Source organism: Heterocephalus glaber, unplaced genomic scaffold (assembly GCF_053883595.1).
Source record: "Heterocephalus glaber isolate CG9 unplaced genomic scaffold, H.glaber_assembly_v1.0 deba00001561, whole genome shotgun sequence".
In the NCBI taxonomy this organism is placed as follows: Eukaryota; Metazoa; Chordata; class Mammalia; order Rodentia; family Bathyergidae; genus Heterocephalus; species Heterocephalus glaber.
In genome coordinates, this window is record NW_028258349.1 from 10,301,506 (window position 1) to 10,319,397 (window position 17,892).

Genomic DNA, 17,892 nt, shown 5'->3' on the forward strand with positions numbered 1-17,892 from the left:
TTTTATTTTTCATTTGACAGGGTCTGGCTCTGTTGCCCAGGCTAGGCTTGAACTTGTGATCTTCCTGGCTCTGCCTCCCAGAGTACTGGGATTATAGGTACCACTGCACCTGGTGGGACACTAGATTTAAACATACGTGCTGTGTGGCAGATGTAAGAGGCATCTGCAAACTAAGGCAACTGCAGGTTCATTCTGCAGTACACATTAACTGAGTGCCATGAACCTTTTAGTTCTTTGTTTTCATTTGTTAAGAGTGTGTGATTTAAGATGGGTGTGGTGCCAGCACTCTGGGAAGCACTCTGAGGCAGGAAGATTGGAAGTTTGAGCCCAGCCTTGTGGATTTAGTAACTTAGCAAGACTGTCTCAGATAGATAGATAGATAGACAGATAGATAGATAGATAGATAGACAGACAGATAGATAGCTGGGGATGTAGCTCAGTACAAAGGCCTTGGGTCCAAAAAGCTTTGCAATTTAATTCACTTAAATTAATGCATGCCATCTGTTGCTGTACAGTCTGCACACCACAAAGGACACCTGGCAAAGGGGCCAATGAGTCTGTGTCCTCCCCACTCCCAGGCAGGGGTCTAATTCACATAAAATACCACATGGGTTGGCCAAGGCCCTTTGCAGGACACTACTCCACAGTACAGCACAGGAGCAATACAGACTCTGGCTGTGGAGTCCTGGCCTCTCATGCTGGCCACACTGGCTGTGTGACCTTGAGTAAGTTGTTTAACCTCTACATGCTGTGGCTCCCTCACCTAGACAATGTGGATAATTATAGGACCTACCTCAGAGAATCTGTGGTATCTCTCTGAGATCATGCATATGGGGCATTCAGCAGAAGGCCTGCCGCATAGCAAGCTCTCAATAAATTGGCTAATATTATTATTAGCATCATTAGGTGGAAAGAAAAACATTGGGAAGTAGGTTGCAAAGATCAATGACAGACCAGACTCTAGAGCCAAACAGATGATGATGGTGTATGGGCCATCTGTGCTTTGGAGTATCCATGCCAGCACTGAAATTAAAGACTCTTCCATAACCATATCTACATGTAGTTGATTTATATAAAAGCTTTCCTTCTCTGTCTGCTTCTCGATTCCTTCCACTCCTGGAGATGGCCCTATGCTGTTGGAATGGTGGCTAATGAGCTCTTTCAGTCACTGTTAATTAGTAAGCATCTATTAAACATAAAAACCATGTCCTCCAGAAAACTTTTTGGGAGGTACTCCACCCGCTGGAATCCCTTACTTGTTCCCTCCAGTAACACTAACTGTCCATGACATCCACTGCCACATGGCCATCAGTGCTTAGTGAGTATTCCTCCTGCATTGTGTCTTCAGGTGGCTCTGCAGAGGAGGAGATGCCACTGTACAAACAGGGGAGGCTTCCTGAGGCTACAGAGGGGCAGAGTACTTGGGACTGGAGTGTGAGGGATGTACGGTGAAGAGGCCAGACTGTAGGGTTAATAAGATTGTTCATGAATGACATGTCACCCTCCCACCCGAGCCCTGCCACTGATGTGCACTGCATCAGGCTGGGGTGGGAGACTCACCCTCAGATAAGGGCTTGCCTTGCCCTGGCGGCACTGGTCTCTGTCCCAGCACTTCCCTATTACACCAGGAACTGGTTGGGCCACCTGAACCTCATTGCAGAGAAGGTTGCTTCATCAGGCTCTTTTGTTACTTTCAGGTGATCCAAATCCCAAGCTAGGGCTGGGGTGTGTGTTGGGAAGAGAAGTTCAGAATATGGAGATTCATCTCCAGTTGTCTATCTCTAAGACTTGATTTTGCTTCTTTTATGTTTCTCTATTCCTTGCCTTCTTAGTTCAAGACCTTTATCTCTCTGAAGACCCAAGAGTAAAAGATGGGCAGTGGAATGATGGGAAGGATCCAGGCCCAAAAGAGCAAAGTGTACAGCTTGGCAGAAGGACGCTTGGATATGAATTCTAACAAAGAATTCTAACAAAGAAATGTTGGGTCTGCGTATATTCTTTGAAAGGTATGGTGCTAGGGAGATAGAAGGGTGGTTAAGATATAGCACTTAAAAAATATATAGTGCTTGACCTAAGGAACTTAATATTCTAAGGAGGAACAAGAGAAAACATAAGTTACTCTAGGTACCATGTTGGAGAGATGCCAATGAACTGACACAGCAATTTTGAGAGGGGGAAGGTGTGGGAAGCGAGTAGTGAGAGAAATCAGGGAAGCTTCACCCAAGGTGGACACTAGGTCCTGAGAACTAAAGATGAGAGAAGCGCATTGGACGAACAAGGAACAGCACGGCCAGATGACTGAAGGAAAAAAAGGGGCTATTTGGTAAGGAATCCAATTTGGCCAGAAGGTAATATATTTACAAAGAAATAAAAGAAGAAAACAGAAAAGAAAAAAAAAAAAAAAAGAAGAAAACAGGCAGAGTGAGTCCACAGAATGGAAGGCCTTTAGTACCATGAGGACTTTAGACAGATTTGGTAGCATGGGGGAAAAGAAAATGAAACATTGGAGGAAGGAGCAAAATAAGGAAAAGAGGCAAAGACAAAAGGAGAGGCTGGAGGGTGCCACTGCCAATCTTTGGGAGGGACAGGTTCAACCTGTCTCCATCACATCCACATTTACATGAAGAGATCCACTGCAGTCTCACCTTCCAAATGCCTGGGGCAGAATGTGAGTTGAGAAATCAAAGGCAAGTGGAGAACAGTCCCCACCTCTGCCTCCCAGAGCCCCAGGGGTGGGTGACATGATCTGGGGGTGAGTCAGTGGGGTGGGGATCCCACTTCTGTTCAAATCTACCTCCTTGGGAATATAAAGGGCAACTGATGAGGCCCCGCCTCAGAGCACCCCAAACTTGACACCATGAAGATCCCAGTTCTTCCTGCTGTGGCTCTTCTCTCCCTGCTGGTGCTCCACTCTGCCCAGGGGGCAGCCCTGGGGAGTCCTGAGGTGAGCATCTCACCTGCGCTTTTATTATGCCTATCATTTGCCTACCCCCAATTTCTTTATCTTCTATCCATTACTGGACAAGTAGTTTCATTTTGGATATAGTCAGGGGGTGAATGAGAAGCTGGGGCTCTGAGGAAGGGAGAAAAGGAGGAAGGGCATTCCTGGGAAGACATTTAGGGTCACAGATACTTCTGGAAGTGATGGTGAAGTGGGGGTGGAGACTAGGTTACTGAACCATGGAGGAGGCAAGGGCTGAGGTGGGTTGTCTGGGTTCAGCCTAATCTTTGCATCTGCCGTACCACTATGGATGGCTTCCAGGTGGCTGGGGGCTTCCTACTACCTCTGGAGCCCAGGCCACAGCAGACTCCTTATGATGTACGATCTAGTCCCCAGGCAGCTAGGAATCCTGGGCCTCTACTTCTGTCTTATCCTAAGGTAGGAAATGGTGTCCATTCTGGATTTAAAAGTCTAACAATCAGGGTCACAGACCCAACTGATAAGGATCTGAGTGAGTGGTGTGGGTGAATGAGTGAGGGGACTGTTTAGGTCTCAGATGAACGGGAGCAAAGGAGCCCAATCTAAAAGGAGGCAGTATTGATTCTGTCTGCTTGTTGCTATGTGGGAAGATGTGGCCACTGTGGTCAGTGTTAAAAATTTCAGGAAGAAGTGGAAATCTGAATTTATTCATGAGTTTCTACTAATTGAAAATGTTTAGTTCAAACTGAGAAACAAACATGCCAAGCCACTATGAGATCTAAGCATTTGGATCTAGCCTGGGTTCCTGTGACTCTTGCCAAGATGGGATGCATGGAGGGGGGAAAATCCAGATTATAGCACAGGTGGCAATAAAATCACAAAGCAAACTAGCCACCGTCAATTAAATGCAAGTAGCTCACCTCAGCAGCTTGGCTCCTACCTGCACGCTAATCTTCTCCACCCAGCTCTACAGGCTAAGCATGGGTGTTTCTAGAACACTTCAAATCTACCAGTCTTGGCATTAAGTCCACTGCAGAACAATACTAGTTAGTTTTTCCTGAGAGGAATCCTCTTTTCTCCACCCTCTCCCCAACCTGCTGCCTACATGGATGCAGACCTGGGTCTGGAACTTCTCTATCTTACACTTGCCATTCTCCATCCCTTCCTCTCCCACATCTGCCAACCACATTCGTCATTAGAACAGAGTGGCTGAACTGAGGGCCTGAGGTGGACAAGGTGGAGTTGGCAGAGCGCCACGTGGGTGAGGCACACATTATGTAATCATTTGCCTCTTTCTTTCTTTCTCCTTTTCCAGGAAGAAGCTACCATTGCAAATTATGCATTAGGATCAGAGGTAAACAATCTGTTTTGCCACACTCCAGCTGTGAACGTACCCCCTACCTCTGTGCCCCTCTGCAACTTTCTTAACACCTTGCTTTTTTGCTAGGCCTTTAACAATCAGTTCCTGAATATTGGCAAATGGAAAAATGTGAGTATGATTCCCTAGTGCTGGACCCAAAATATCTACTTTATAGAGGAGATTCAGAGCTTGGGAAACTGCCATAGTGCTTTTCCAGAGGGTTGGGACCCAGCTCTGTCTTTCCCTGGAACTGAGCTCATTTCTGGCCTTTTTGCACAGAATTTCAACACTGATGAATTCCTGAACTGGCATGCCCTCATAGAGGTAAGTGCCCGGGTGCTCCTTCCTCGTCTTGTTTTTTGGCAAGGCAGGGCTCATTTTAGCCCTTTTGGTTCATTCCTGAGTTCTAAGAGGCAGTGACTGGCCTGCCTTGGTGTTGCTCAATGCATTGTCAATCAAAGAAAGAGTCCCCAGGAGGTTGTCACAGCTACATTCTATTTTCCTAAGAAGGCAGTCAGGGAACGGAGCCACAGAAAGAGTTCTAGAAGAGGAAGACTTTTGTCAGGCTTTTATTTGAATCCTCTTACCCTTTACAAAGAAACAGAGCCACCCAGACATAGAAGGCTGAGTCAGTGACAGAGCTGGACCAGAGCTTGCATCTCATGACTGCACTTATTTTCTACGTGACCTCAAGCAGATGTCTTCAGTTATCAGAGCTTCACTTTCCTCATCTTTGATGTGGGGATGGTGACAGTGCCCACTTCAGAGGGCTGCTGCAGAGCAGTTAGTATAAGACACACACAGAATATTGGTTTTCACTCTAATGATGAAAAAACAGCACCATGGGTACTTCAGGAAGTTCATTCAGTGAGTGCTTCCTGATCCCTGCTCACGTGGCCTCTTCTTTTCTTCTTTTAGTTCATCAAAAAGTCATTTCCTTTCTTTAACTGGGAGGTCTTTCCCAAGGTAAGAGTGGTATCCAATTAGATGACAGGGAAGTGGGTGCAGAAGAGGCAGTGGACCTGGGAGGGGGAGGGGACTGTGAAAGAAGAAGCCTTCTTCTCACCAAAGCTAAGGCTTAGTTGTTGTGTTCAGAGTGGAGACTTAGATGACTCCAGACATTCTTTACCATCAGTGTCCCACCCTACGCTGGCTTCCCTGTGGGGACTCCACCACCCAGGAGTCCCCAATCTGACCATAGCCCCTCTACCTCCAGCTGAAAGGAATGAGGAGTGCAGTTCCTGATTCCCAGTGACCATTCTCTTCAAGATCTAGGACTGCTGATCCTCACTGGAAGAGCCTCACTGAAAAATCTGATTTCTATCCTACAGTGACTCTTTCCTGGTTCAATACACTAATAAAATGCTTTCCACCCAGCTCCTTTCTGTTTTGGTTTTTTGAGACAGGGTATAACTATGTAGTTCAGGCTGGCCTTGAACTCATTATGTAGCCTGGGCTGGCTCCAAACTCACAGCGATCCTCCTGCCTCAGGCTGGCCTTGAACTCGAAGTGATCCCCCTGCTTCAGCCTCCCGGTACTGGGATTACAGGCATGTGCCACCATGCCTGGCTCTAAACAGCTCCTGAATTTGTGATTCTGTTCCAGGCCTACTGGACTCAAGAGAGGAATTAAGGCTAGCAGGCAGAGATCTTGAATTCTGAGAGAAGACTAAGTAGGGAGATAGGAAGAAATACTGAGGACATACTGTTACTGAACCTGGCACATAGTATGTCAGTCACAGAAGTGACAAGTTTCACAAAAGAGTTTATTTATGAGGTCCCAATCCTGTGGAGATGGGATAAGCCACAAATCTGCTGCTCCATGATTAGGGTTTAGGAATATTTATGGGAAAGAGAAACAGGGTGATCTGAAGTGTGGGGAGAGGTTATTGGAAGTAAGAAAAGGTGAAGTGATCAGTAGTCCACACCTGCATATGCACATTTCATAGCTTTGCAGAGGACAAGTATTCAGAAAGTGGCATGTTAGCATGATCTGTGGTTAGCTTTTGGCTTTCTAATCTCAAAAGTACTCATTAGACACTTCTGCAGGCTCACATAAGGGAGCTGGTGGCTTTAACTGGTATGACTTATAGTGGGATAGTAGGCTATCTACACATTTCTAAAACACACACACACACACTGCAAAACTTTAAACAATCATTGCCAAGATGAATATGCATCAGAGGCATTATCTACAGCAAAGCTAGTAATGGTCTATTACTTTATTATTTACCTATCTAAAATCTAAAATCAGTAATGAAAGCAAGTAATTACTATGTTTCTCTGAAAATAAGACCTAGCTGGGAAATAATCAGCTTTGCATACTAGAGACAAAAAATGCCAGCCCAGGGCTGAGAATTTAGCTCAGTGGTTCCGGCGCCTGCCACGAAAGCACAAGGTCCTGAGTTCGATCCCCGGTACAAAAAAAAAATGCCATCCTATCAGCCTATCCTCGCCTTACCTGCCTTACAGAGTGTCCACTGAACATGAGGGTGGCAGATGACCGCGATAGCAAGATGCCCAAGAAATCAAACCTCCTCCCTGATATCTTTCCCACTTGCTTTCTGAAAACCTGATTCCTTCTGTGATGGCAATTTTACATAATAGAGCTATCTGGAATCCAAGATTCAGGACTCAGCTTAAATCATAAGAGCTTATTTGAAATCCTTTTTTTTTTTTTTTTTTGGTTAGGTAGGTCATAAATAAGGAAAACTAGTAGTGTGATCCTGGGCCTTTCTTTCTCCGTGAAATGAATGAGGAAATAAATGAGAATAATAACAACTACCCTATGTGTCCTTATGAAGGTCAAGTGACATAAATATATAAAGCTTCTTGCGCAGGGCCAAGTACAAAGTAAATTCTCAACAACTGCTTGTTTCCTCCACTTCCCTAGTTTCAACAGAGCTGCCCCCACTGACCCAGATTCATTCACCCATTCACCCAGCCAGCCACTAACTGCAAAGATCTTGGAACATGGAACGGATTCAGTTTTGGTCCCTGCAGACGTATCCTGTACAGCCTGCTCCTTGTACTTAAAACACTGAACTAGGATTATCACTGATTGCTCTTGAAAAAAATGGGAAAATCAGAGAATAATGGACCTGCGACTGGCTTAAAGCCAAGTTTCAGTTACCAACTTTATACAGGACATGGCTACCACCTGGCAAGTTTTACTTACTTACATTGCCTTTTGGCTATTATAAGCAACTGGGTTTCCAAACTGGAATGCAGCTTAGTCAAGGAAGTGGATCCTAAGGGAAACTAAACTTGATTCTTGCTTTCAAGGAACTTACAGACCAGATGAATAAGACATGTAAGTGTTGCTTATACTATTCCTTTTGGTTAAGTAACAATACAGAGAGGACCTGTAAAATGACTCAGAGGTTGCTTTTGCTGAGAAGCACTGACTCTTCACTTGGGCCTTCAGAGGCCTGATAGGTAAAAGTAGGATAAAACCTTGTCATCTTTGCTTCCACTTTCCATCTGTCTTTGTTCTAAGTCATTTTCTCCTGCAGTCTCTTTAGGTTCCAGGAATGGGTCTGATTAATAAGCATCTTGTATTTCCTCCCCTGGCAACGGCAACTTTCTTGTCATGAACAACTCCCCCTCCACACACACCGTGACCATTACTGAGCTAACAATCAACCATATCACAGTTTGATCAAGACTGCTTGACTATGCATACTTCCAGCCTCTCTTCGTGTCTAATTTGGGAGCTCATGTCAGTACCCCTGAAGACAGGGATGACAACCCTAATCCCCTTTGTCTTCTACATACAGCTATGTTGAAAAAATTCCTTTTCTGCCTTTCAACATTGCCTTTCCCATCTGTTTCTGGGGTGAGGAGCCAGAACAGATTCATTGAAATTTCTCAAAGTCAGGGCTCCTCTAGCCTAGAACTCCAGTAACAGAGTGACCAACAGAGAAGAAATAACTGGAGACTGGTCAAATTAAACTAATAAAATTAATGAAAATACTAAACAAAGACTGAGCAATCCCAAGTTGGGTGATAGAAAATGGAGTAGGGGATGAAGGGGATGAAGTCCTTAAGAGACATTTACTGAGTGACCAGATTTCAGAGGAGGACTAAAAGATCCTAAAAGGATGTCCAGCAATCCAAACTCAGAAGCTGGAAAAGTAAAAAAGGACTTTATTTGGAGTCTTAGGAATTGCAATTCAGTACACATGGGTTCAGATAGCTCTGAATCAGTTGTGAGGAAGGCAGGAAAAGGGAAGCTTATATGTTGAGAAGAAATGCTAGTTGTCAGCCGTGATGGTGCATGGCTATAATCCCAGCACTCAGGAGAATCACTCAGGAGGATCACTGTGAGTTTCAGGCCAGCCTGGGCTTCATAGTAAGTTCAATGCCAGCCTGAACTACATAGCAAGACCCTGCCTTCAAAAAAACAAAAAACAAAAAAATTTTAAAAAAAACAAAGCAAAACAAAACAAAGAAAGAAAAATGCTGGCTAGGTGACCCAAAGGACAAAGAAAATAGTGTAAATATAAAGAGAATGGAAATGTCCATGAAACAAGTATCCAATAAATGCATGATGTGTATCTTGAGGCTCTGGGCACACTGTAATTGTCCAATTGGTTAGGTCCTTCCAGATGCCTGCAGTCAAAGAGTGGAGGTGGCCAAAGTTCACATTCCAGACTGCAGCTAGAACCTTGCATAAGTCCTGCTTCCGTAATGACCTACCAACTCTGTTCTGAGAAGCTCTTTCAATATTCTCTCCTAGTAATTTTCTTTTTATTTTCATAAGGACAAACAGTTGTCAAACACAAGTTAAGAATACTGCTGAGATAAAGCAGTGGTTCTAAAAGTGACCTCAAACCAGAGCAGCAGGATCACCTGGGAGCTTAAAAGAAATGCAAATTATTGGGGCCCAGCCCCCCCCCCCCCATCTGTGAAGTCAGAAGCTGGGGATAGGACCCAGAAATCTGTTTTAACAAGCTCTCCAGGTGAATCTCATGTGCTACAGCTTGGACACCACTTAAAAAAAGAAAGTTAGAGAAAGATTAATCCAAAATTTAGTATAGTAATTACCTCTAGGGGGAGAGATCCCATGTGATAAGGAAGTGGCATGTGGGGGACAGAAGGTTTCTACAATATAATACAATACCTCTTCCTTAAATATAGGCAGCCCTCTGGGTCCCTGAGTTCTGCATCCATGAATTCAACCAACTGTAGATCAATAATTTTGAAAAAAAAAAATCTCATCTGTACTGAACACACAGAATTTTTTCCTTGTCATTATTTCCTACAGGTGTTTTAAAGTATATGGGAGGTTGTGCAAGGGTTATGTGCAAATTCTATGCCATTTTATACAGTACACTTGAGTATCTGAGGATTTTGTTATCTGCAACCAATATCTCACAGAAAACTGAGAAACAAGTATACACACACTTTATACACATGTATGCATGCCGTTTTCCACATTATTATTATTATTATTATTTTTATTTTGCCATACTGGGGACTGAATCTAGAGCCTTTGCACTGAGCTATATACACCCCCAGCCCTTTACAGAAATGCACTAACATGATTCAGAAAATTCAACAAATGTAAGACCTGTGCTCACTGAGAAATGGCCTATGTAGAAGATATCAATAGGTAGCCACACTTTCCTGTATACTTTATACAAACAACAACAAATACATTTTTTTTTGGTACCTGGGATTGAACTTGGGACCTTGTGCTTTCAAGGCAGGCGGTGGAACCACTGAACTAAATTCTCAGCCCAACAAATACATTTTTGTACGGACACTGTATCACCTGTTATATAGGATGAGAGATATGTGTTGCGATATGAAACAGTCTTCAAGATATAATAAAATGAGAGAGAAAGTGGCAGAGCAGTATGTCACCATGCAGTTAAAGAAAGACACGACAGAAATATGCACTCTTAGTGTTTAGGATAAAATTCAAGAAACAACAGTGATAGCCTCTAGGGGGTGAGGTACTTCCACCCTGTATCCTTTTATGAAAAATGTTTTCTTTACAATGTTCACGTTACATATTCAAAAAAATAAGTTAAAACTAAAACTCCTTACTAAAGCAAACAAATACACAAGAAATTCTCTGCATTTTAAGATAATAGGACCTATGGAGTGGCTTAGGTACTCCTTTTTTTTGAGTAGGTACTTCTTCCTGAATGAATCAAATAAATTTCTCACATTTGCCATATCCTTTTGGTCCTCAAAGTGAGGTCTATGGATCAAGAGCAACAGCATCATTGGGTGCCGGCCTATTAGAAATGCAGAATATCAGCTGATCAATCTGAATATTTTAACTAGACACCCAGATTATTCAAATACACAACCGAGTTTGAGAAGCATTACCCTTGGCATTATAAATGCCAAGCAAAATGCTTTCAAGGAGCCTCTGATCCACTGAAGACAAAGGAAGTGTATGAGGAGAAAGAGCTAGATATCGTGGAAAGATATGTTTTTTTTTAAATTAAAAAAAGGTTTCAATTATAGCCATCAAAATATTTATGGATTCATATCAAAATAAAATACTGATATTGCTGTTTGATTGATTGATTGATTATGGCACTGGACATTGAACCCAGCGAAGGCCTTCACACTGAGCTGTATCCTCAGTCTCTCTCTTTCTTTTCTTTCTTTCTTTCTTTCTTTCTTTCTTTCTTTCTTTCTTTCTTTCTTTCTTTCTTTCTTTCTTTCTTTTCTTTCTTTTATTCTAGACAGGCTCTTGCTAAATCACTGGCTGGGATTGAACTTGTGATCCTCCTGCCTCAGCATGCCCAGCTGGATTTATTAGTTTTAGAAATCATCTCTTAACTTGCTGTTATCTGAGACAAAAATGTCTGTTACTTGCCCTATCCCTTCTTGCAAATTGCAATAATAAAATAATAATTTTAGTTAAATCAATAGCTTTTGATTATTGTTTTGTGATTATGTAATTATTAGCTATTGCAAATCCAAAAAATACACTGTGGTTACATCTCTTTTCTTGTTCTCATTTTGTTTTTCCTGGAGTTATTATTTCCTCCCTCCCTCCCTCCCTTCCTTCCTTCCTCCCTTCCCGTGTTTTATTATCATTATTTCCTATTACCTCTTCTTTTCTTCCTCTTGGACTTTTCATGGACTGAGTGATAGTTTTTCAAGTTTAATTGTATACCCTCTGTCATCTGGAACTTTCTTCCTTGAAGCCCTGCTGCTCTACTAGAGACTAGTTTTACTCAGGCCTTTCACCTAGGTGTTTGAGTATTTTTGGAACCTGTGTTTCCTGGGTCCTGTATCTTGGCTTCCTTCCTTGTTCTGGTGGCATGTATGCTTCTGTACTTACTAAGAAAGGGTGCATGCAAGATACAGTCTTTTGACTCCTTATTTATATGACAATGTCTTTTTTCCTCCCCTAGTCTGTGTTTGAGGTTTGGCTGTATAGAATGGTAGGCTGTAAATTACTTTTCCTTGAAGGCATTGTTCCATTGTCTTTTTCACTTTCCTTTTTGAGAAGTTCAATATAATTTCTTTTTTTGGTACTGGGGATCGAACTCAGAACCCTATGCCCGTGAGGCAGGCGGTGGAAACACTGAGCCAAATCCTGACCCTATAATTTTTAATGCCATTCCTTTGTATGTGATTTGTCTATCTGAATATTTCTAGGGTCTTCTCATATCCTTAGTGTGCTGAGACTTGGCATTGATCTTACCTCATCACAGGGCTTTCAGTTTGAGTTTCATGTCCTTCAGTTCCAGGAAATTTTTCTTTCTTTGATAATCTTCTCCTCTCTTTTCTTAGTTGAATTCAGTTGATTTCTGAAGTCTTTTATCCATGAATTATCTTTAATTTTTCCATCATTTTGCCTTTATATTATTCTAACCTATTTTTTCATATTGCTATCATTTTTAATATCCAAAGAATCTTTATATTTTTCATAGCATTCTGTTGTTTGCCTTTTACAAAGATTTTTTTGTTTTGTTTTGTTTTTTTGGTACTGGGGATCGAACTCAGGACCTTGCACTTGCGAGGCAGGCACTGGAACCACTGAGCTAAATCCCCGGCCCCCCTGTTGTTTGCCTTTTAACTGTTGGATGCAATATCTTAATTCTTTGGGGGAGTAATTGTAACTTTTATTTGATGCTTTCTCTGTTCTTGGCATCTTCTGTTCATCCTTATTCAATTTTGGGAGAATTTGTTTTCTTTTATGATACAGACTTCTTCAGATATCTGTTAATCCTTAGTTGTCACTTCTATCTTTTTATTTTATTTTATTTTTTTATTTTTAACTTTTTTAGTTTGTTTGTGTTTCACCTCATCTTTTGGAGTAAGGCACAAAACCTGCTCATTGGCAGAGCTCATGTTCTGGAGGTCTTCATTGTTGGGTTTTTGGTGGATGACCTTGCTGGCTTGCTCCGGGAACTCTGGATGTTACTATCTGTGGTTTTCTTTCATAGGGCAGTTCCATTTTCCTGAAAGAATCCCTTACTCTTCTGCCTGGGAGCAATAAATGGTGGCCTGCATTCTGGGAGCAGAGTCAAGGGCTTGGAAAGATATGTTTAAATCCAACAAAAGAGAGGAAATACTTTTGAATCAAGGCAATAAAAAATGAGAGGGAATAGCTTTTGAGCTGGGCATTAATAAAGAGACTAAAAAACAAAATCAAGCTCACTGATTATCTTTGGAGGCCACAGGGAACCAACTCATAGTGAAAATTAATAAATAAGGGGAATAAATCAAGAATTTATCCATTTTCATGGGTAAATTGTACCTTGGGATAAACAAATAGTTTTTATATGAGAATTTGAAGATAATAAATGCAGAATAATAGAATTATAATATTACCATTGTTCAAACTTCATAAAATAATGGGTCTAGGCTAGCATCTATAGGGGAGCAAAAAATTTTTCTTCTACCCTCCTGGGTAAAGTGACTGCGGCATGCACATGAACTGACAGAAGATAGATTAACAGGAGGAAAAGTTTAACACATAGGTGCTTCACAGAATAGAAGTGAAAACCTAAAGAAGTGTTTAGGTGTGACAGCTTATATACCATTTTAACAAAGGGTGATACACTGTGGTAAAATGGCCAAACAAAGGAAAAGGGGTTTGGACTTCTAGGGGAAGTAAATTGTGGGGAGAAGACACTAATGAGAAACAAGGCCTGTCTCTGTAAACTGAATATCCAGTGATAAGTCTTTTCTTCCTGGTGGGGAGGCATTTTCATAAAGGGAAAATTAAGTCCGTCTTTTAGGCAGAAATGGGGAGGACAGAAAGTTCCTCCTGGGTTTGCTGTTTCTTAATTGCCTTCAGCTCAAAAAGTGGTATCTTTTGGAGTGGTATTTTTTCTTTTTCTTTCCTTTTTTTTTTTGCAATACTAGAGATTGAACTCAGGGACTTGCACATGTGAGGCAAGGGTTCTACCACTGAGCTATATCTGCAGTCCGTTTTATTTTTTAAATTACTGAGACCAGGTCTCACTAAGTTGCCAGTGCTGGCCTCAAACTCACAATTCCTCCTGCTTCAGTCTCCCTGGTAGCTAGGATTACAGCTGTGAAACACCTATGTGTGCCACTGTACTCAGCTTGGAGTGACGTTCTCAGATCACTTTCACATCAATGCCTGCTAAAACCATCAGACAAAATGCTATTGGAGAACTTCAGTGAATCAGGCTGACACCCCATGAACCCATGGATCTCACCAGTGCTGAAAAAGAGATAAGGAGACATGCTTCTGCAGATCTGATGCAACAAAAAGCATACAGCATTGCCAAAATCATTCCCATATCTGATTAAACCTCTACAATCTAACTATAACTACCAGCTTTCAGGAAATAGGGTACAGAAAAACATGATAAAGGATTATATGGGGAATAAATTAATGAAATCCATAGCATTTCTCATGAGAAATCCCAGAGGACTGATGACCTAGTTTTTTCAACAAAAATAACATAGAAGGGGAGACTTAATGACAAAAACCAATTTAAGGTGCATATTACTTAAACATAATGTACTAATCTTGTCTGTGTCATGAGTTGGACACATCAACTGGAAAAGAAAAGGATTTATGAGATGGTGAAGAAAATTTGAATAATGACAGGCTGACACTGAGAAATTCTTAAGTTTTTAGATCTTAAGGTGTTACTGTAGATACATTTAAACAGTCTTTACCTTAGAAATAGATAATGACAAATTTATAGATTAAATGATAAACAATATAGTAGGGTGAGTAGTTATTTATATGAAAAAAGCTGGTAATTACAAGCTAACAGCAGAGAGTTCATTTCACTAGTTTTTAAATTCTGTATAGTTTGAAATTTTCTACAATAAATTTAAAAAAAATTTTTTAAATATAAAGTATGCTTTTGGAGCAGGGAGAGGAAGGAGAACTGGCAGTGAGGAACACTGTAATTCAGCTTGGCCATGGGGTAGGTGTTGAAGGCTGGAAATGCAGGTTGGGTCAGATGATGGAGGTCCATGAATGCGAGGCTGAGAAATTTCCACTTGACCCTATGGTCAGTAAAGAGTCCTAAAGGTGGTAACCACTGCAGTCATAATAACAACAGCCACACTTGTTTGGCCCTTATGTTCACCCAGGTATTATGCCAAGTGCCGTACATCTACTTTCTCAGCTGAACCACACAATAACTATTATGCTGGCATCATTATTCCTGTCTTATAAATGAAAGAAACTGACTCTCGAGATATGAAGTAATCTGTCCAACCTCACACAGCCAATACCTGGCAGAGCCAGGATTAAACCCATGCCTCTGACATTAGCCCCTTGATAACTGGAATAGTTCTGCTATCATTTGCTTTATATAACTTGGAATTTCATTTGAAGCTTTGAAAGAAATGCTTTCATTCTTCAAAAAACTGCTGCGGACAACAGGCAACTGCTGAAGGCATTTAAGGCAGTATAACTTAGTGGATGGAACACAAGTTTTTAAGTTACTCAGATGGGTTTCAAATGCTGTTCCTACCACATTATAGTGGTACCTTGGTTCACAAACTCAATTCCTTCCACATTTCTGGTCGCACACTGAATTGGACAAGAACCAAATCAAATTTCCCCATATGGTCAACATTGAACCTAGCTACTGAATTTGATTCAGTTCTTGACCAATTCAGTTTGCAACCAGAATTTATTTCTCAATAGATCTTGATAAAACCTCCCAAGGCTTCACTTGACCTTAGAAATGCATTATTCAGCCCCTCCTCGTAAGGGCCTGCCTGAGAATATTACTTTCTGCTTGAAGCCCCAACTCACAATTCTTATTATTTTCCATGAAGAAGATTATTTGCAATTCCAACCTGGCTTCCAACTCCAATGCTAACTTTACCTCTGATCCTCTTGGCTCGCTGGCTGTGCAGGATCCTGAGCTTCAAGATCTGCCTCCTTCGCCTTCCTTTCAGAACTAAGGATCACCTCAACTTCAGACAGTTACATCCGGCACTTCCGTCTTTCCAGTGAACTTCCGGCTAGAATGCGCAGGCGCGCTGTGATTCTGGACTGCTTTTGGCTCTTTCCTGTCCTGTTGGCGTTTCTTACCCTATTTGGGTTAACATTGGTTTGCTTGCCCCCGGCCCCCCTGCTGGCTCTTTATCACATCTGATTTGGTTGGGAAGATTCACTGGAAGGCACTTTAGCATTGTCGTTGAGGAACCTCTTTATCTTAAAAAAAAATTGAAAGTTTTTATTAGTACATATTTGCAGCACATAATGATTACATTCAACATGTGTCCCCGCTTCTATCAGGGCAGACCCTGAACGGCTCATACACACTGAGACTACAGAAAAGGCGGGAAACCTGAGGTGCAGTGGGGGACATTGAGGTTCAGTCCTGAAGCAGGAGCCTGTGAATCTTCAAACTTTGAGGCAGGCCCTGAGCTCCTCAGAACCCAGAATACGCACAAGCGATCTCTCTGTCTGTCTCTCTGTCTGAGAGAGAGAGAGAGAAATAGTTCTTTATCAATTATGTGTTGAGATTGTGATACTGTGAACGTGGATTAAAGTATGTCATTCATTCTTTTTATTTCTTTTAATGTGTCTATTAGACAAAACCTTTAACTTTTGTTATATTTCTGTTAGACAGTGCTGAGGATGATACCAGGATACATTGCTAAATTCTTAACTGGTACTTAATAAATGCCTGATAAAGTCTGTAAATATATTTTTACAGATTGCTTCCCAGTAAAAAGCTGTCTATCTTTCAGAGCTCATCTGTAACTGTCAAGGCATGCAACAAAGTGAGCACAAAAGGCAAGAACTTTCAGATCATGATAAATGGGTGCTGTAAAGGAAATAAAACAAGGACAGGAATAGCAGGAATTGGGAACGTTTGTTAATTAAGGTGACAGGGAGAGCCTCTCTGAGCTTGTAGCCTTTGAGCTGAGACCTGAATGACCGAAGGAGCTGGCTCTTGATCACCTAGGGCAGGGGCACCAGGCCAAAGGAATAGCCCCTGCAAAAGAGGTAATTATAATTGTTTTTTAAAAATTAATTTTATTTTATCAGAAATGTTTTTTTGTTTTTTGGGTTTTTTTGGTACTGGGGATTGAACTGGGACCTTGTGCTTGCAAGGCAGGCGGCGGAACCACTGAGCTAAATCCCTGGACAAAAATTAATTTTATTGGTATATTTTAGATATACATATTGATAACATTCATTATAGGGAATTTATACCTGTACATGATATATCTTGATTCGTCTTTTTTCCCATTCCCCTCTCTTTGCTTCAATTCTTCTTCCCCTTCTTATTTACAAAAGCTTTATTTCTATTTTTTCCTTCTATTCTCTTTTTTTCTTTTCCTTCCTTTTCCCCTCCCCCTCCTTTGTGTCTCTTCCTATTTGAACATTTTCTTCCTATTTCACAATAACTATTATACATTTGGTCCTTTATCTACCCTTTTGGTTTTTCATGCCAGATAAACAATGAAATATATGTATATCTGATTTATTTCACTTAAGAGTATTATCTCATGGTGCATCCATTTACCTAGAAATGTTTTAAGTTTATCCTTCTTTATGGCTGAGTAGTACTCCATTGCATAAAAGAACCTCTTCTTCTTTATCCATTCATTGGTTGATGGACATTTGGGCTGTTTCAAAGAGTTAGCTATTACAAACTGTGCTGCTATAAACATGGGTGTGCATGTGGTATGATGCTTTTTAATTCTTTTGAGAAGAAACCAAGAAGGGAAATAGCTGAGTCAAATGGAACCTCTAGTCCTAGTGTGTTGAGGAATCTCCACAGTGGTTGCACCAGTCTACAGTCTAATGAGTAGTGGATAAGAGTTCTTTTTTCCCCACAGCTTCATCAACATTTGTTATTTGTTGATTTCTTGATAACAACCATTATTTCTGGAGTGAGAAAATGAATTTGCGTATCTTGAACGACCAGGGATGTTGAGCATTTTTAAATATATTTTCTGCTTCTTCATCTGAGAAGTATCTATTCATTTCAGGTCCCCATTTTTGGATTGGGCCTTTAAATTTGGGGGGGATCCTGATTTTTTTGAGTTCTTTATATATTCTACATAGTAGTCCTTTGTCTGAGGAACAGCGGAACAGCTGGCAAAAAAAAATTTTTTTTCCACTGTGTGCATTATCTCTTCACTCTGTTGGTGGTTTCTCTTGCTAT

At 41.2% G+C, this 17,892-nt stretch overlaps 1 protein-coding gene and 1 long non-coding RNA gene across 3 annotated transcripts in view; one reads left to right on the forward strand and one right to left on the reverse strand.

Annotated features, from left to right (window-relative positions):
• LOC110344730 (uncharacterized) overlaps positions 1–15,688 on the reverse strand; it is a 30,081-nt gene extending 14,393 nt beyond the window's left edge. Inside the window, exon 1 of the long non-coding RNA XR_002387501.2 lies at positions 15,592–15,688. This is a non-coding gene — a long non-coding RNA (uncharacterized LOC110344730). The remainder of the gene's footprint in view (positions 1–15,591) is intronic.
• On the forward strand, positions 2,787–5,656 carry Krtdap (keratinocyte differentiation associated protein). Of its 2 annotated transcripts, XM_021239708.2 has the most exons (6): positions 2,788–2,944; positions 4,236–4,274; positions 4,368–4,409; positions 4,560–4,604; positions 5,199–5,246; positions 5,497–5,656. In XM_021239708.2, exons 1-6 carry the CDS (start codon positions 2,858–2,860, stop codon positions 5,533–5,535), a joined length of 300 nt encoding a protein of 99 aa, XP_021095367.1. In that variant the 5' UTR covers positions 2,788–2,857; the 3' UTR covers positions 5,536–5,656. The 2 variants fall into 2 exon arrangements, with proteins under 2 accessions (XP_021095368.1, XP_021095367.1); XM_021239709.2 differs by lacking the exon at positions 4,368–4,409 and having other exon boundaries at positions 2,787–2,944.
• Positions 15,689–17,892: the final 2,204 nt, after the last annotated feature.